At 38.3% G+C, this 21,356-nt stretch overlaps 1 protein-coding gene across 1 annotated transcript in view; it reads right to left on the reverse strand.

Moving 5' to 3' along the window:
- Positions 1-806: 806 nt before the first annotated feature.
- vps8 (VPS8 subunit of CORVET complex) overlaps positions 807-21,356 on the reverse strand; it is a 143,956-nt gene continuing 123,406 nt past the window's right edge. Inside the window, exons 44-45 of the mRNA XM_058758450.1 lie at positions 20,599-20,679; positions 807-1,005 (exon numbers count right to left, since the gene is read on the reverse strand). Coding sequence (XP_058614433.1) covers positions 862-1,005; positions 20,599-20,679 — 225 coding nt within the window. The 3' untranslated portion in view covers positions 807-861. The remainder of the gene's footprint in view (positions 1,006-20,598; positions 20,680-21,356) is intronic.

The following is a 21,356-nucleotide window of genomic DNA, read 5'->3' on the forward strand; positions in this document are numbered from 1 at the left end:
TGTTTCCTGTGTAAGTAACAGTGTGTATATTAGAATCAGTGATACTGGAGGACAACTGAGAAAGTTCAACCTGCAGACTGGAATACTGAATACGTTCAATGGTTCAGCAACCAGAATTGCCAAAAAAAAGAAAAAAGGCCACAATGGAGCATTAGGATAGCTGAGAGCATTGCTGGTGTCCACGTAGCATGCTTTGCAGAAAAACAAACGTAGACTTCACACACCCGACCACAACTTCTTACCTCAGACCACTGAAGCCAATGAATCTTCCACAAACACTTAATATTGCCTCAGTGGTTGTCTTTATATTGCAATATTTTTGAGACATGCAACATTCTTATTTATAAATATTTAATTTACTTTATTAGTGCTTTAACAGCAAGCATGACATTAAGTTAAATTAAATCTAAATTAAGTTTCAATTTTTAATTAAATTAAACAATTAAATTGAATTGTTTTTGCTGTTAAAATTAAGTACTGAAAATGTTTGTCAACAAAGTCAAATGCCTTGTGCGTGTGCAATCATAAAATGCTAATGCAGGCTCATATATGCATGAAGACATTCCTTCTCTTTGTTTGTCTCAGGTAGTTAAACTACTATTTACAGTGCCATGGGCCAAGTGTAAAGGCTGTGGCTCATTTGAATATTACTTTAATCTGTTTACCAATATAATTGATTTTTCTCCATTTAGCATTTCTGAAACATGTGGAATTAACTAGTAATTAAAGACTACAATTCATTTGTATCATCTGATATGTGACTGTAGGGACTGCAAAGCATTGAAATACAACATCTCAAACATGAGTTCTGTACAGACATGGTAGTGTTTTATTATGATTTGTAACAGTGGGCAGAGTCATCTACTCCTCCACCAGTGGAGGAGGAGAAAGCTTTAGCTGGAAATTCTCGCTGTGATAAATACTTCCTGTTCCTAGATGGACAGGGTTCGACAGTCCGGCTCGCTCATTGCCATGAGAATGAGTGAGTTCTGTCAGAACAGCAAGCTGAAAAACAAAGAAAACAGAGATGAAAAATGTGGCAGTGCAAAGGTATTGAAAAACCAAAGCAAAACAACAAAAAACAGCTAATAATTACACAGCTAAAATAGTTATTACAATGACAATAAAAAACATTAACAGCAATAATATCATATTAATAATATACAATATAAAAAAATAAAACTGTATACATTAATATAACAAAAAACAATTATTACAATACTACTACTACTAATAATAATTATCATTATTATTATTAAACAATTTCCTTAAAATTTAGTTAGAAAGCACAATCATTCACAACTGTTTGTGCACAGAATCATTAAAAAACAAACAAAAAAACTTGCTTTCAAATATTAAAGATGCTGCCATAGCTGCAAATAAGTAAAACATACCCATTTGCTAACAGTGCAAGATGAATAAACAGTGTTAAAAGCTTCTTATTGTGTCTCCAAGTGCTTTCCCTTTCAGAGTTCTGTAAGAACTTTTTTTTTTCTGAATACAAGCTGCCCTCTAATATTAATTTTCAATGTAATTTATCTGTAGACTACACAGCTGATAAAGTTTGGTCTAGTGTTGTCAAAAATACCGACCATTCGGTACTGGAATTTTAAAAACGTCCATTTCCCGCTAAGATTTGAGTGCTGTTGAGCGGATTCTTAAACAGCGCTGATTGGTCATTGTGTTCACGCGCTCAACAGATACATCTGTGATTGGCTTCAATGATCGTCTCATTGATCATTGAAGCCAATCACAGATGTGTCTGTTCACCCAAAAATGAAATTCTGTCATCATTTACACACCATCATGTTGTACCAAACCTGCATGAGCTTTCTTTGTTCTCTGTAACAATAAAATAAGATATTTTGATAGTTCATTGACAATGGATTTCATCGATCATCAAAAAGTATCTTTTTTTGTGTTCCACAGAAGAAAGTTATACAGATTTGGAACGACGTGAGGGTGAGTAAATGATGACAGAATTTCTTATTTTAGGTTGAACTATCCCCCTTAACACACATTTTATGCAGCACTTGATGTCAATTATTATTGTTTTATTGATAACAGTATCAATATGTTGGTGTTGGCCAGTAGTAGTTATGCAGTAACCTGGACTGCACCATGCAGTAAGATATACAGAAGACTGTAAAAAACAAAAACAAAAAAAAAGCTTAAACACAGACTCACACCAACCAACCCCCCACTCATTAGCAGCATTAGCCTGTCCAGAGTCATTCATTAATGTGTATATTTTCAGCAGGGACCTCGTTACAGCCTGAGCAATCAATGTGCATTTAACGAAACAGCATGAATCAAACAGCATAATCTATCCTTCTCTCTCCAGCCTCACTTTGAAGCCCTCCTTTGCATCTTTATCTTCTCCTTCCCTCTCTGATCTCACTCAAATTTTCCCTTCCTCATTCCTGTCCACTCCCTCTCTAATCAGTCCCTTTCTTTCTGTCGGCAAACCAACTTTTCAGCATCAAATCCATCTGCCTTACTCATTTCAATTCACTCATTTTGTGTCTCCTTCTTTCCCCTGCTGTTTATTAGCAGCCTTCAAAACAGACGGCCATTTATAAGCCATAGTTTTATTCCTCAGTCAAGCTTATTTTCATTTTTCTTTCGCTTCCCTATCTAAACCGGACACCTGCTAAGCGAAGGCTACGGAGAGTGACGGATAAAAGCAAATAGAGACACAGAAAGCACGTCAGTGGCTAATCATCGCCTCTGTCACCGCAGTGGCTTTATTATTAGCCCCATACTGTTAGCAAACAGGCTAAACACAGAGTATGAAGTCTGGGCACGTCTAATACCAGTAACAGTCTCTCTATCATACTTTACTATGAGCAATTTTCCACACTGCTAAGCAGGGTTGATGTTCGTCTGGCAACCATGTTTTATTTTCATTCTTTTACTGCATCTCTAGGATAAACTATATGGTTGTTTGTTTGCTGGTTTAAGGAATGTTTAGTTACTTTTACAGTATGTGACCCTGGACCACAAAACCAGTCATAAGTAGCACAGGTATATTTGTAGCAATAGCCAATAATGGGTCAAAATTAAAATTATTTTTGGTAAGACTTTATTTTGACAGTGCCACTTTGGACATTCTACTAACAGTAAGTAACTTTGCAACTACATGTCAACTAGCAGTCATTAGAGTATTAGTAGACTGTCTGCTTAATATCTTCTAACACTTTATTTTGATGGGTCCACAACATACAACATACTGACTATGAGAAACTTTGCAAGTATACAGTGAGGAAAATAAGTATTTGAACACCCTGCTATTTTGCAAGTTCTCCCACTTAGAAATCATGGAGGGGTCTGAAATTGTCATCGTAGGTGCATGTCCACTGTGAGAGACATAATCTAAAAAAAAAATTCAGAAATCACAATGTATGATTTTTTAACTATTTATTTGTATGATACAGCTGCAAATAAGTATTTGAACACCTGTCTATCAGCTAGAATTCTGACCCTCAAAGACCTGTTAGGCTGCCTTTAAAATGTCCACCTCCACTCCATTTATTATCCTAAATTAGATGCACCTGTTTGAGGTCGTTAGCTGCATAAAGACACCTGTCCACCCCATACAATCAGTAAGAATCCAACTACTAACATGGCCAAGACCAAAGAGCTGTCCAAAGACACTAGAGACAAAATTGTACACCTCCACAAGGCTGGAAAGGGCTACGGGAAATTGCCAAGCAGCTTGGTGAAAAAAGGTCCACTGTTGGAGCAATCATTAGAAAATGGAAGAAGCTAAACATGACTGTCAATCTCCCTCGGACTGGGGCTCCATGCAAGATCTCACCTCGTGGGGTCTCAATGATCCTAAGAAAGGTGAGAAATCAGCCCAGAACTACACGGGAGGAGCTGGTCAATGACCTGAAAAGAGCTGGGACCACCGTTTCCAAGGTTACTGTTGGTAATACACTAAGACGTCATGGTTTGAAATCATGCATGGCACGGAAGGTTCCCCTGCTTAAACCAGCACATGTCCAGGCCCGACTTAAGTTTGCCAATGACCATTTGGATGATCCAGAGGAGTCATGGGAGAAAGTCATGTGGTCAGATGAGACCAAAATAGAACTTTTTGGTCATAATTCCACTAAACGTGTTTGGAGGAAGAAGAATGATGAGTACCATCCCAAGAACACCATCCCTACTGTGAAGCATGGGGGTGTTTTTCTGCACATGGGACAGGGCGACTGCACTGTATTAAGGAGAGGATGACCGGGGCCATGTATTGCGAGATTTTGGGGAACAACCTCCTTCCCTCAGTTAGAGCATTGAAGATGGGTCGAGGCTGGGTCTTCCAACATGACAATGACCCAAAGCACACAGCCAGGATAACCAAGGAGTGGCTCTGTAAGAAGCATATCAAGGTTCTGTCGTGGCCTAGCCAGTCTCAGACCTAAACCCAATAGAGAATCTTTGGAGGAGCTCAAACTCCGTGTTTCTCAGCGACAGGCCAGAAACCTGACTGATCTAGAGAAGATCTGTGTGGAGGTGGGCCAAAATCCCTCCTGCAGTGTGTGCAAACCTGGTGAAAAACTACAGGAAAGCGTTTGACCTCTGTAATTGCAAACAAAGGCTACTGTACCAAATATTAACATTGATTTTCTCAGGTGTTCAAATACTTATTTGCAGCTGTATCATACAAATAAATAGTTAAAAATCATACATTGTGATTTCTGGATTTTTTTTTAGATTATGTCTCTCACAGTGGACATGCACCTCGATGACAATTTCAGACCCTCCATGATTTCTAAGTGGGAGAACTTGCAAAATAGCAGGGTGTTCAAATACTTATTTTCCTCACTGTATATATATATATATATATATATATATATATATATATATATATATATATATATATATATATATATACACATACACACACACACACAGACACACAGGTGCATCTCAATAAGTTAGAATGACCCATTTAACAAAGACCCACCAATTCACTATCTCAACAAATTAGAATATGGTGACATGCCAATCAGCTAATCAACTCAAAACACCTGCAAAGGTTTCCTGAGCCTTCAAAATGGTCTCTCAGTTTGGTTCACTAGGCAACACAATCATGGGGAAGTCTGCTGATCTGACAGTTGTCCAGAAGACAATCACTGACACCCTTCACGAGGAGGGTAAGCCACAAACATTCATCGCCAAAGAAGCTGGCTGTTCACAGAGTGCTGTATCCAAGCATGTTAACAGAAAGTTGAGTGGAAGGAAAAAGTGTGGAAGAAAAAGATGCACAACCAACCGAGAAAACCGCAGCCTTATGAGGATTGTCAAGCAAAATCGATTCAAGAATTTGGGTGAACTTCACAAGGAATGGACTGAGGCTGGGTTCAAGGCATCAAGAGCCACCACACACAGACGTGTCAAGGAATTTCGTATTCCTCTTGTTAAGCCACTCCTGAACCACAGACAACGTCAGGCGTCTTACCTGGGCTAAGGAGAAGAAGAACTCGACTGTTGCCCAGTGGTCCAAAGTCCTCTTTTCTGATGAGAGCAAGTTTTGTATTTCATTTGGAAACCAAGATCCTAGAGTCTGGAGGAAGGGTGGAGAAGCTCATAGCCCAAGTTGCTTGAAATCCAGTGTTAAACCAAAATAAACCAAAGTCACTGCACCCGTTTACCAAGAAATTTTGGAGCACTTCATGCTTCCTTCTGCTGACCAGCTTTTTAAAGATGCTGATTTCATTTTCCAGCAGGATTTGGCACCTGCCCACACTGCCAAAAGCACCAAAAGTTGGTTAAATGACCATGGTGTTGGTGTGCTTGACTAGCCAGCAAACTCACCAGACATGAACCCCATAGAGAATTGTCAAGAGGACAATGAGAAACAAGAGACCAAAAAATGCAGATGAGCTGAAGGCCACTGTCAAAGAAACCTGGGCTTCCATACCACCACAGCAGTGCCACAAACTGATCACCTCCGAATTGTCTGTGTGCATTGAATTTATTTAATACACGAGTTTCACAATTTGAATTGAATTACTGAAATAAATGAGCTTTTCCACGACATTCTAATTTATTGAGATGCACCTGTGTATATATATTGTGACGGGAGGAGCCAACGACAGACACAGTGGGTGTGGCGTCAGGCCTCGGAGAGGCTTTTTATTAACAAAATAAAGTGTCCAGAGGAAGAAGTGTCCAAAATAAACAGGGGGGTCTGGTGTCCTCGTCGTGCTGCGGGGCTTGTGCAGGAGGGCAGTGTTCCAGGAGGGGAAGGGTCCAGGGAAGGGGCGGAGTCCGGCGGCCGCACGCGCTCCCACTCGGGTCCGGGGCGCGAGGGCGGCGGCTTCATCATAGCGGCGGATCTTACACGTCGTCCACGGCCTTTGGCAGGACTTGTACGGCCCGACATCCTGGTCCGACGGTCGTAATACGGGTGCGGCTTTCGTCCGGACCGCGGGTTCGCAGCTCACGTCTTCGGTGGCGCGATGTCCTCACGCACCCTTCCTGGACCCACGAGGACACCAGCGTGCATGCACTGGGGAAGAGACCGGTCTCTCGAGGAGAGGCGCTGGGCATTTAACAGCGGCGGTGATGAGGCTTCATTCAGTCCAGCTGTGCCTCATCACACGCCGCCAGCCGCGTTGATCCCACGCCCCTCCTCTCATCCACCCACTCCAGTCGGGAGCCTGGTGAAGGGCGGCGAATAAGGGACGGGGTGGTGGTGATGATGAGGGGGAGGGCCACCGATCAGTCACAATATATATATATATATATATATATATATATATATACACATACATATACAGGTGCTGGTCATATAATTACAATATCATCAAAAAGTTGATTTATTTCACTAATTCCATTCAAAAAGTGAAACTTGTATATTATATTCATTCATTACACACAGACTGATATATTTCAAATGTTTATTTCTTTTAATTTTGATGATTAGAGCTTACAGCTCATGAAAGTCAAAAATCAGTATCTCAAAATATTAGAATATTTACATTTGAGTTTGAATAAATGACCATCCCTACAGTATAAATTCTGGGTATCTCTTGTTCTTTGAAACCACAATAATGGGGAAGACTGCTGACTTGGCAATGATCCAGAAGACGAACACTGACGCCCTCCACAAAGAGGGTAAGTCACAGAAGGTCATTACTGAAAGGTGTGGCTGTTTACAGAGTGCTGTATCAAAGCATATTAAATGCAAAGTTGACTGGAAGGAAGAATTTGGGTAGGAAAAGGTGCACAAGCAACAGGGATGACCGCAAGCTTGAGAATACAGTCAAGCAAAGCTGATTCAAACACTCGTGAGAGCTTCACAAGGAGAGAACTGAAGCTGGAGTCAGTGCATCAAGAGTCACCATGCTCAGACGTCTTCAGGAAAAGGGTTATGAAGCCACTTCTGAACCAGAGACAACGTCAGAAGCATCTTACCTGGGCTGTGGAGAAAAAGAACTGGACTGTTGCTGTCTGAAGGAAGAGTGGAGAGGCACAGAATCCATGTTGCTTGAAGTCCAGTGTGAAGTTTCCACAGTCTGTGATGATTTGGGCTGCCATGTCATCTGCTGGTGTTGGTCCACTGTGTTTTCTGATGTCCACAGTCAACGCAGCCATCTACCAGGAAATTTTAGAGCACTTCATGCTTCCTTCTGTTGACAAGCTTTATGGAGATGCTGATTTCATTTTCCAGCAGGACTTGGCACCTGCCCACACTGCCAAAGGTACCAAAAGCTGGTTCAGTGACCATAGTGTTACTGTGCTTGATTGGCCAGCAAACTCGCTGACCTGAACCCCATAGACAATCTATGGGGTATTGTCAAGAAGGAAGATGAGAGACACCAGACCCAACAATGCAGATGAGCTGAAGGCCACTATCAGAGCAACCTGGGCTCTCATAACACCTGAGCAGTGCCACAGACTGATCTACTCCATGCCACGCCACATTGCTGCAGTAATTCAGGCAAAAGGAGCCCCAACTAAGTATTGAGTGCTGTACATGCTCATACTTTTCATTTTCATACTTTTCAGTTGGCCAAGATTTCTAAAAATCCTTTCTTTGTATTGGTCTTAAGTAATATTCTAATATTTTGAGATACTGATTTTTGACTTTCATGAGCTGTGAGCTCTAATCATCAAAATTAAAAGAAATAAACATTTGAAATATATCAGTCTGTGTGTAATGAATGAATATAATATACAAGTTTCACTTTTTGAATGGAATTAGTGAAATAAATAAACTTTTTGATGATATTCTAATTATATGACCAGCACCTGTATATACACAATATATTACGATATATCGTTATAGTACATTTTTGTGACCACGATAATCGTGTAGTGAAAAATCTGATATCGTGACAGCCCTAATAGAGACTCTACAACAGATCTGTACATGCATTCATGTGATGTACTTCTGAGTGTGTTACAGCTTGTAATGGCTTCTCAGGGTGAGTCATACATGGAGGCGATGTATGAAAAGTTCGCCTTTGTGTGAAAACTATGGTGTATGATTTAATTATATTACTGGAGAGCTGTCAAAGTGTTAGGTATGAAAAAGGACACACTTTGTGCTATGCTGTGTGCAATAGTGCCTACTGTTAAATCCATATATGTATAAGGGGGCGAAAAGAGAGCCTGAAGGTTTATTCACACTTAGAACTATGTGACAAAGCAAGCAATTTTCCAAAACCACATAGACATTGAGCTGTTGATATTACTGGTGTCTGAGTACAAGGAAAATAAAACAGCTGATAGGGGTCTGAAGCAATGCATTTTTTGTGTGTGTGTGTGTGGGGTGGGGGGGGGTATACTGTGTTATACCACATTCTCTAATAAGAGATTGATTACAACTTATTTTTGTGACCAAATATTCTAGAATTGTGTATTCTAGTGTGTAGGAGACCATTTGTAATGCAGTATATGAATGTTTCTTTGTGTTTGTAATGGCTTTTATTATGCTGCAGGTAGACTTTTTCTTTCATTCAGTGTCTGGCTTGACAGATCATTGTATTTGGCCCTGGGATGAAGGAGTGAGTAATGACAGAATGACGAGAAATAATTTTTTTTTCAATGCGAATGAAATACTAATGGGTTTTGAATGACATGAGAGTGAGTAACTGATAACAGAATATTAATTTCTGGGTGAACTATTCCTTTAAGTTGCAGGGGGTTGATTATAACACCTTTTTAATCCTGTCATTTCTTTAATTCCTTTTCATCATTTTTAAGATTGCTAAAAGGTGAACGAAAGGACGCAATATTTTGGGCATCTACCCTTGGGAGAGAGAGAGGGTGACAGGATCAGGAAAGGTCCACGAGCCAAGACTTGAACTCGGGACGCCCAAAGCACAACAGGCACTATATGTAGGCACACTAACCACGAGGCTATGGGTACCGACGTTGTAACCTAAGCTATGGTTTAAAGCTAAAATATCTTAATGATGGATTTGTTTCTTACAAACACACAGCTTTTCATTCACAAGACGTTGATTGATGGACTGCAGTTTTCTGGATTATTGTGGAGTCTCATTCTGACGGCACCCATTCACTGCAGAGCATCCACTGGTGAGTGTTATAATGCTACATTTCTCTAAATCTGTTCCCATTAATAAATAAAATCATCATCTACATCTTGGATGGCCTGAGGGCGAGTACATTTTCAGATAATTTTTGGATTAACCAATCCTTTAAGGCCAAGATCAAATCTCCCAGGACAAGCTGAAACATTTATTTTAACACAAACACAAATACATTTTCCAAGATTTTAAGTAGTCAAAAGTGCCTCTAACTAAAAACCATCCATATAGTCTATCAAAGGCCTTCCGTTCTGCTCCCTCATTCTGTCCTTTCGCCTCTCTTAAATCTTGTCCTTCTAATTCATTCATTCATTCCGAACACCATTTCATTGCTCCTGCAATTTCATTATCCTTCCACTCTTTCTTCTCAACACAATCCCTTTCCTTCAGCTGTATTTCTCCCTATTGCAGGCTTGTCTCATCTCTCCACATACATCTCTTTTTCCAGTGGCTTCATCCGTCTTCCTCGCCTTCTTCCTGGAACTGCTGCACTGAAGGGAAATGGACCGACTGGGACCTCAAAGAGAGCAATCAAAGCTCAGCACTGACAAAGCATCAGAGAAACCCTGACAACCTCCCACACACACACACACACACACACACAGATTTCAGAAAGACTATAAAACAAGGCACACACAAACACATGAACAACACACATCTTTCATTTCCTCCTGGTCGAAATCAAATGTTCCTGTAAGCTTAATCAGCAGGTCCAGAACGTTTAGACAGCACTTCAAAAACTCTGACGCACTTGCATACGCTCACACACATACGCTAGTGCTGACATAATCACGACTGGAGTTTATTGTCAGTGCCTGCCTGGCAGCCTTCTCATTAATGCTTTAAAGAAACACACACACACGTGCCAAGTTAGTACTCTCAGGTGTTGGGAGTGTCACTCTATCTGCTTTTCACTTCTCGTTTTAATTAATCTCTCTCTCAAACACAAACATCTTCAATCTGTTTGGCTCAGTTTCTCAATTCAAATCAGAATTCCATAATCTTCATCCAGGCAAAGGAACAACAGGAGACACTAACCACACAAACACAAATAAACACCTTGTCTGACGCTCTGGTCTTTTTTTCCATCTACTCATCCTCTGAAACCATTTACGGTTTAATTAAAGAGCTCAGAACTGGGCTGTGCAGTTCTGCTGTGTTAATTATGGGACGTCTGCTGGGAATGTGTACTGTATGTGTGTGTGCTGACCAAACAGTTCTAATAAAACTCTTGAGGATACTTGTGTGAAGGGATCGGCACAAAGACTGATACGTGTTTACCTGACTCTCAGCTCTCATGGGAGACGGCCATGTCAATTCATGTTCCACCCTAAAACTCTATATGGAAAACACAGACTGTTCAAAAGATTTTGATAGAAATCTCTAATGCTTATCAAAGGCGGATTTATTTGATCAAAAATATGGTGAAGACAGTAATATTGTGAATATATATTTTTTTCAATTTAAAATAACTGTTTTCTATTGTAATGTATTATAAAATGTAATTTATTGCTGTGATTTTTCAGCAGCCAGTACTCCAGTCTTCAGTGTCACATGATCCTTCAGAAATCATCCTAATATACTGATTTGCTGCTCATGAAACATTTCTCATGTTTTGTCCTATTATGCTCTTTTACAAAGTCTTGATTTTGTTTTGGGGGTGTACTAGAACATGCTCTCAAGCATGGGGGTTCGAAAAACGCATTATTTTTCACATAATTTACATTATTACAATACCTTTCTCCCCAGTCTGGCACAAACGGCTTGATTAGTTCCGGGTTTGATGAAGGCCCGCCTTCCGAAAAAACAAAATGTGTTGTGATTGGTGAACAGCTTAGACGGTGTTTCAGTACTGCCCCGCCCCTTGCCAAAGCAGCAAGTTCCATCTGCTCCAGTATAGTTAAGGATGGCATCAATATTGCCTTATGAATTTCAGCCGGATTCAGACCCCAAGAATACTGAACACGAGGATCACGCAGAACCTTTGCATGCACGGATGTTGCAAGACATATTAGAGTGGTAACGTTATTGTTGTTTTGGGCAAGAAAAAACAAAAAAAACGTGTGTCTTCGACATGGCGAAAACTTGAGCAGCACTTCGTGGTCGTCTTGTCTGATGCACTAAACCAAGCGTTCTAACCAAGACCCCCAACCATTCGAATTTCCATTGTTCAACAGAAGCATAATAAACCCTAATAAACAATCAAATTGTTTCCTAGAAATTGACCTCATTTCTCCACATGGCTGTATGGAAAAAAAAAAATTGCAGTCTCTGTGCAGTCTATGATGAATACGTTTATCAGAAGAAGATGAAATGTATTGCGTGTTGACCGTGAGGCTGGATGAAAGCAGTGTGTTTCAATACAGGATCTGTATTCAGCATCAGAGACCACAGCTTCTTCATATCCTGTGAGGAGATTCACTTAGAACCAACACAATGACTAACGGATACATTTCGGTCACTCATACACAAAGGCAGGGAATGCTGCAATATGAGGATGTCCGTTTTGTGTGAATAGATGCCAATGTGTCTACTTCAACTCAGGGCTTAAACTTTATTATTAGGTTCAAACTGACTGACAATTCTCAAATATATTATAACTTTGTTTTGTTTGGCCTTTTCTGACTTGATAGGGAGATTTGAGAAATAAGGGGAAGAAAAGAAGGGGAAAAGGGATTGCGAAATGACACTTGCAGACTCAAACTCACTTCCCCCATATTAGCACCACTTAATGCTGCTAGACCCCCCTCATCTGCTCATCTAATAAAACTGCACTATTTTGTAGAAAGAGTTCCAAGTAAGTGATAATGTATAGTCAGACCGTCATCAGATTCATCAGATGCCACCGGTCAGATTCAAGTATTCCAGAGAGCCATGTACTTAAAATGGATGGGGAGATGGCCTCTTTTTCAGATATTTTAGGATGGAGAGAGATGGCAGAGGGTGCTTGAGGAAAACAGGGATGGTAATGAGAAAGTCAAGCAGGTCAAACTTACACTGCTAGAGTCACATGTTTAAAAAGAAAAACGTCACATATTTAAAAGGATTTTTAATACCACTGCAAGTGACAAAGACAGTGAGTCAAACAGCTCACTAATAGAAACTACATAGTGAAGACTGCAAACAATAAAAATCAATCTCAAAAATAAAAGAATCATGTTATGAAAGATGTCAAAATATTCCTCAGTGTTTCGAGGAGGGAGGCCTGAGAACCTGAAGTGGTCAGTTATTTGAGTTATCACTAATGTGTTCTTCAAACACTTTTTCTGTCTCACTTTTTCCACTCCTTCTTTCAGCTTGGATCAAACTCTGAGTCTATACACAGGAAAATATGATACCATATACTACACACACACTCATATACTTCATCACTGTTGCCTCATTTTGCAGCATATTCCTTTTGTTGAATTATTAACATCTTAATTCATATCACAAAAAAACAACATTTTCCCTGATCCTTTGATTGTGTTCTATGTACTATTTAAACAAATTCTAACTTTCAAAATGTAAAACTCCCTTCCGAGTTTAACTTACTAAAATAAAGCTGTAAAACACTCTTAATCCATGTTAAATGTTAAAAGCAATATGTACACACAAATTCCGTAGGTAATACAGTGGAAGCAGGACATTGACGTTAGATATTAACATTCCTTTTAACCAAAAGAAGAACATAACACTATTCAAGTTGGAACATTACTTACAATAGGATGCGTGAGACATTCATCAAACATGCGTTTCCTGGCTGTGTGGAAGAACCCTCTGTCTAATGTTAGAATAGCTTATATTTACCAAGGCCACACTATTCAAAATATAAGTCAATATTCACTATGAAATCAATGCATTCCTATGAACTTACTTATATTGCAGACAGAGTATGATAACATAAGGCCCTTTAACAGAGCCCTTTCAAGAAATGAGTCACTTTTATTTAGCTCTAGACTTTGGGGACACTTAGGGGACCTATAAAAAGTTGCAACCCCCCTTTTGCATTAGGTCTGCCAAACTTTTAGTTTAGAGGACTAAAATGTTCTGGTCTCATCGAACCTCTTCCTTCATTTTGTTGAGTTTGTCACATGAAAACTATAGTTGAGCTGTGGTGACACCCTTCTGTACAACCCAGGCTGATGAAATGTGAATACCATTGTTGTCTATTTTGTGGCGAGTGCTATTGTTTTGTGATAGTTTCCCTCATCTCTCTCTCATCATGGAGGACACAACATGTGGTGACATCGCTTACTCTGGCAGTACATCTCTATTGTTGTACTAGCGTACTACTTATTACATATATTGATATGGCAGAACCACAGTACTTGATTAAATTGCTTCTGCTTAGTTTAAATTCAAATTCAAAGAAAAACAAGAAATAATAATAATAAGAAATGTTTCTTGAGCAGTAAATGAGCATGATGACTTCTGAAGGATCATGTGACACAAAGAATGGAGTAATGGCTGCTGAAGATTCAGCTTTGCCATCACAGGAAAAATGACAAAATGTTAAAATACATCAAAAGAGAAAAACGTTATTTTAAATTGTATAGATAGGGATGTGAGGGAGTTTTTAAGGTGTGAATACTTTGTGTTACCTGCACCATCCACACATACACATTCTATGCATCGTATTCATAATCATAGATATTCACACCGAGTACATGAGTGTGTTTGTTCATCTCTCTGAAGCTCAGTTTGGCATGATGTCAAGTCTAGAGTAGTTTGCTTCCTCATTACTGAGAGTGTGAAGTCTAGCACAGAGACAGGAAAAGAACGACAGCACATACACAACACACTTCAGCATGTCACATACTGTAGATAAGCGTAAAACAGCAGACAGACATAGAAACTGCATGGACCGAAGAAACTGACAACGAGTGTACTCTCTGTCTGTCTAGCTATCTATCTCCCTTTCAGGATGTCTATCTACTCTGACTCTTAAAGCTGAGGACAGATTGAGAGTGTGTCGAGAGTGATACTGGATTACGGCAGTGACTTGCTATTTCTTCAGAGGATTAGGGTCAAAGATTCCCCAAACAAACTGACTGGATTGGTTTGAGTTGGATAGGGCTGATTGGTAATGTGACATTTAACTGGACAAGAATATCAACAGCAAGTCTTCAGTAGGCCACAATGGCTCCCTGTACAGCTACAGTTAGATCTGACCACATTAACATGTGAAAACTCAAAGTGTCTCTTACAAATAACCTGAGAGGTAACTGAAAAATTTAGATAATTTACTGCACTTTAGAAACATTGTTGTAGGAGTGTTGCAATAACCACATTGACGATAACCATGATATATTTTATATATATATATATATATATATATATATATATATATATATATATACTCTAAAAAAATGGTGCTATATAGCACTAAAAGTGGTTCTTGGCTCGTAATCATAGGGAAACCTCTTTTGGTGCTATATAGCACCATATCTTTAAAGGTGCTATACAGCACCTTTGTCAAATGGTGCTATGTAGAGCCATAAGAGGTGCCATATTGCACTGTATTTCTTCAACAAAAATGGTGCTAAACAGCACCAACAGTGGTTCTTTGGCTCGTAAAGAACCTTTAAAGGGGCTTAATAGGTTCTTTGTACGGCAGTGGTGCTATATAGCACTTTAATCACCCCAAAGAACCACAGAGGAACTGCTGAAGAACCACACAGGAGCTTAACAGGTTCTGTATATGATAGTGGTGCTATATAGCTCCTCAGTCATGCCAAAGAACAGGTGAGGACCGCTGAAGAACCACTGAAGCACCAAGATTTGGTGCTATACATTTGGTCCCCCATGATTACGAGCCAAAGAACCACTTTTAGTGCTATATAGTACCATTTTTATATATATATATATATATATATATATATATATATTAAAAAAGATGTTAGTATGACACATATGATATTATTGTAAATAATCCAGTGACTAACTATCTGGTTGACACTCCCAAAATAGTGGGCAGAGCCAGTGTGTAGCTGTCGCATAAAATCATGTCTGAGGCGATGACAGGCGAAAACCAGACATTCTACCCACACCCGAAAAATGTCAGCTCACAAATGTGGGAGTTTTTTGGATTCTGTAATAAAAGTTGAGGTGTTAGAAACCCCAGTCTGCAGTAAGTGCTTATCAACTGTAATTTTGAAAACACTTCAACTGAAGCCTTTATGTATAATACACTTTAATGGGAACTCATAATGTATGTTGCCATGCATTTTACATAAATAATTGTAAGGTACCATTTTACCAAAGGTAAAATGCATTATATTATTATTTTTATTATTGCTGTTACATTTGAAATAGGTTGTTTGTATATGTTTTAATAAAATATTCTTGATAAAGGTAAACAACAAATATAATTATTACAATGTAATATATCTGTGGTTATATAATATATGTGTGCATTATAAGATATATCACAAGGCATAATAAATTCATTAATAGTTTTATAATGCATTATATATAAATGCTTCAAGTTCTTTTTGAAAAATGCTGTAAAAAAAAAGTTAAAGATGAATCTGACTGACAGCATTATTTATTTATTTATTTAATTTCTATACTTATTGTGCTATCAATTTGGGACTAGTGAAAATCCGTCAAAATGATTTATGTGAAGTGTGATGAATATGATTATATTTAATTATGATTATATGTAATTTCAATTATATTGTGAAGCATATGACTATTTACAGTGTAACCTCAATTCATATTACTTGCATAACTGAAAGCAGATGCAAAAATACATTTACACCATTAAATGTGTCATAATCCATGTCAGACCACCTACAAATGCGTTTTCAGTGATTCGATCACGACCCAGTCGTAATGCCTCATGGGTGCATTAATGTCTGGCTTTTAATGTTATATTATGACAGTAGATGAATATTAATTCCAGGTGTAAATAGGGCAATGAGCCTCTCTTAATCAAAGACAATTTTAAATAAATTCTATTTGACACTGAGTCAACTTAGTTTTTAGTCAGCAGCACTGAGTCGACATAGATCTTCATTTGATTGTAAGCGTCTCTATATTTGTGTGAGCGTATGTGGGGGTGTGCACATGTGGGTGAGAGTATATTTGAGTGCATCTGTGTGTATGTGATGGATAGAACTGTGAGCGAAAATAGAGTCCTACGGGTCTCTAATCTGGAAAAAAGTATATAAATGTAAAACTAAAGGAGGAGAAAAATGGCCTTCCAACCTCTCATATACATAGGTATATGTGCACACCTTTCTAGACTTTAAAACTGGACAGCTCACATACAGTATGAGGAGTACACAGATGTGACAGTAGGTCAGAGCACTGTGTGAGTGTGTTCAGACAGGATACTGACACTTACATGAAGACATTCGGATTGTCTCTGTCTGATAAGTGCTGACCCATAAACAGTAAGACTCAATGACTGCAGTATATACACAAAGGCAACACATACACACGCATTGTATTGCATAACAGTCCGCTGTTATGCAATAATCTTGTAAGGCACTGACACATGTTTTCTCAATGGGTGAACTGAAAATCCCACAAAATCTGCAACAAAGCTGCAGTTCAAGAGTATACATATACCTTACAGCAGTGTGGGGTGCAACTGCTAGGGGGCCCACACAGATACTGCATGGGGGTGCGGGAGATCAGCGGAAAAAAAACAAAACAACAGAAAACAGCCGTGGCAATAGCATTCGAGTGTGTGAATAGTGGTTAGATTTCTGCCTTTCAAAGCGGTGCTGATTGCAAATTCCTCTAAATCTTTCTCATTCAAACCGTTCACTTGACTGGCATCACAAGCTGCTATTGTGAACTGACCCTTCAACAGCAACAGCAAAACAAATATACCACTGTCTACGCTGGAGATGACAAAGTGACCGATGCAAATCCATTTGTCCTTTGTGTCAGAAGTAGCAAGAGCACTTAGAGTATGTCAGAAATAGAAATGGGCCATCAGCTTACTGTCGGGGATTTGTCGTGTTGCCCCGCATCCAATTTAGATTGTCTTTAATTGCATCGCGTTGCGCTGCTCACAGTGCTCGCGTTGCGTTGCACACGGTGAAAGTGAAACAATTGCAGGTGTTTTTTAATTTAGAATTTAAAAAGTTTAAAGGGGAGACATGACCAAAAAAGTTTGAGAACCACTGCCTAAGGGAATTTGAATCTGTGTATCATTCATTCACTTGATTTAGAATTGTTGGTCTACACAGGAAAAGGCCCTGTCTAGGCTCTGCTCCAGCACGAGTTGTGTCGAGCCATTCATAAGTCAAGTTGTTTGATGAGAAAAAGGTGAAATGTAGTTGCAATAAACTGGATAAGAATCCATACAACTGCAGCAGCGGAGTACTATTATTCTGCTGCACGGAACTGAGGAAGAACTTATTTAATTCCTGCCCGCATGTTAAAATTGAATTTTCAAGCTTTTTATTCATTTTTCAACCCCTGAATGAAAAATTAAGCTGAATTCTTGTTTTTCTTTTTTGGGAAAAATGAAAAAGTAGCTGTTTTCTCATTTTTCTACTTTCAGTATTAAAGGGGTCATATGACGCGATTTCAAGTTTTCTTTTCTCTTTGGAATGTTACAAGTAGGGGTGTGCGATATTGAAAAAAAAATGATATCTCGATATTTTGGGGGATTTTTTCGATAATGATAATTAGACGATATTTTGCTGAGTGTGTTTTTGTGCTGATATCTGACTACCGTGGACAGCTGCAGTTTTTGATATACTTTATATTCTGTGTGGTCAGTTCACATCAGTGATAGAAATTAATCTTCATATAAGTTTAAATTCATTTGTACCTTTTATGGGCAATTTTACCTTTAAAAAAGCATTTTTTTTTCTAAAAGTGTGCATCTTTTGAAACAAATTGTTACATTTAATACATTTAGGCTGTTACCAAACAAATGAAACCAGTATCTTTGCAGAAGTTGCATGTGAAGTGGCATTTAGATGTATTTACACACTGTTTAATGCAGCTCAGAGGGACATGGAGTGCTTTTACCTGCAGTTACAAATGCATAATGTTTTGATATTTTAAATATAAAACATTGAATACTGATATTTGAGATTATTTTAAAATGAAAAGATACTTTGAATATGAAATTAAAATTGCCAGTAGGTGGCAGCAAGTCACTGTTAACAAGTAAGTCATTGCTACTGAACCGAATCATTTAAGCGGTTGATTCATTCAGGAACGAACCAACATCGTCATGTTGTTCAGAGGTGCTGTAGCTGTTTGGAATAATTTTTTTGTTGGGAGATATTCTTTCTAAAAGTTAAGACTCAACCACGCCTTCCTAAAACGCCTCATTTACACGCCCCCACATATCTACGTCACTGTGTTGGAAGATCTGCATAACACCGCCCATATTTTTACACAAAGAAAGAACTATAGAAAGACTATAGATACACAAAGACAGTTCACTCCTATATTTATGAATGGGAGAAATTGCAACACGCAATATGGCGTTAGAAGCTCTGGTTCCCATAGACACCTGAGGCTAGACCAGTCAATGCGCATGCACAGTGATAAGCGCGTTGTAACTGTGCATGTGCACTGGCTGTTCTACATTAAAAATAAGCTTTTTGAGCATAAGAAACAGCATTCATGGGGCAGTTCATTTCAGATTTGAAAAATGTAATTTAATTACGAGTTCATAGGGCAGTTTTTGAGATTTCAGGATTCCCCCATTCATTTAGATAGGACTTGGTCTCTTGGTTTGAGCTGCCCGGAGGCATTGTAAATATGGCTGCAGAGCAAAACAGACTTTCTTAGAAAGTAACTTTGACACCGCTCATTTCAAAATAAGCTTTGCAAAAATAGACGCGTTTCAGAAAGGCGGGGAAGAGAGGAGCAACACATTGCATTACACCAAATACACAAAATAATGTTATTTTTAGCATCGTCATATGACCACTTTAAAAAAAGAAAAAAAGAAAAAAGAATGATACACGGATTCATTTGCAATTAATTTCAATCACGCAAAAAATTTGGAATATTGTTAAAAACTGCCTTTTGTTTATTTATTTATTAGTCCCACAGAATTATATTTTATTTTAGTACTAAATAAGCTGCATAATAGACATTTACAAATATTCCACAAGAAAAATGAATGCAATTGCTGAAAATAAAACATGTCTTTGCGGTCTTGGTTCTTAGTATCATGTACTGCCTCCCTGAGTATCCATGACTGCTGCCAGCCTTTTTGTAATAATGTACAAGTCCTTCAATTGTCCTGAAGCTGGATCTCAACATCATTGAGCCACTGTGGGGAAGAATTCAACTTGCATCCAATAACTTAAAGTACCCGGGGGCTTTTTTCAAAGAACAGCAGGCAACTTTAATGTTTAGGACAAACCAGGGACTTATGCACTGCTATCACAAAAGGTTGCAAGCAGATATTGACGCTTCAGGTGCCAACACTAGATAATAACCAGGGTATGTATGCATGTATTGAACAGGATAATATGATTTGAAGTTATTTTTGTCTTGTGGGATACAATATCATTCAAAATTCTGGGGTCTGTAAGATTTAAATTTTTTCTTTAAATAATTTAATACTTTTATTTATCAGTGAGGCATTAAAATGATCAAAATGACAGTAAGGACATTTATAATCTTACAAAGGATTTCTATTTCAAATAAACCCTGTTCTTTTGAAATTTCTATTCACTAAATAATCCTGAAAAATAAAATGCATCATTGTTTTCACACACACCAAAAAAAGCAGCAGCAAAAACTTTTTTAACATTGGTAATAAGAAATGAATTGTAACAAAATTTTAATATTTAATCAAATTTGAAATAAATTGTAATATTTCACAATATCACTGTGAAAATATTAATATTGATTTCTTTCAAAAACATTACAAAAATCTTACCAACCCCAAACCTTTGAACTGTAGCGTATACGTCAAATAGCTATGACTGTACTAAAATGCAATTTTTTGACAATAAAAAAAAGGGAAAGATTAACAGATTCTGCAAGTGGCATGTAAACATTAGAATAGTGCGAGAATGGAAAGAACAGATTTTAAGGTCAATCGTACCCTAGATGGTCCTCTGTAGAGAGTGCGGAAATGATCCCAGGCCTGAGTCTGCTGGGCATCCAGAGTGGCTTCAGTCAACATCTACAGAGAGAAAAACCAACATAACAGATAAACATTCTCACAGAACCAAAACACCCGACACTAGATACATGGCCAGAGATAACCTGAAAATCCTCCATTTTTGAGAAAATACATCAATGACATATATAAAAACATTAGAATGTCAATATGAAATATGAAGGGGCAAACCCTGCTACCACAAATGAACTTGATAAATGGCAAACTGTGCAACTTCTAAATAAATCCTTCAAGAATCAGAGGAGTGTTAATCGTACCGAATGTGACATTTTCATACACAAGCCTATGATGTGGGAAAGACAAGTGATTAAAACCTGATGGATGTGACATTTAAAAAAAAAAAAAAACATGACATCAACAGATATCAAGCAGGAAGAAAATAAGTTGTGAAATACTTTGAGATTGCTTGCCAATTAATTGTTTATGTAGTCATATACTACTTCTCGTGGCTGTATATGAATTTGAAGAATTTACATGGGTAAATATACATTATTTAATCTATGATAATCCACATTTAATCACCGTTGGCCCAGATTTACAGACAGGCCCTTCATACATAATGACACATTCACTTATTTAAAGACACATTCCAGTGTCCTTCACACCAATCAGAATCATTTCATCACTTGGTTTGGCTCAAATCGGCCTCCAGTGATCCAAAACCTCTCAGTCTCTGTCAT

This window comes from Onychostoma macrolepis, chromosome 01, assembly GCF_012432095.1.
Source record: "Onychostoma macrolepis isolate SWU-2019 chromosome 01, ASM1243209v1, whole genome shotgun sequence".
Classification (NCBI taxonomy): Eukaryota; Metazoa; Chordata; class Actinopteri; order Cypriniformes; family Cyprinidae; genus Onychostoma; species Onychostoma macrolepis.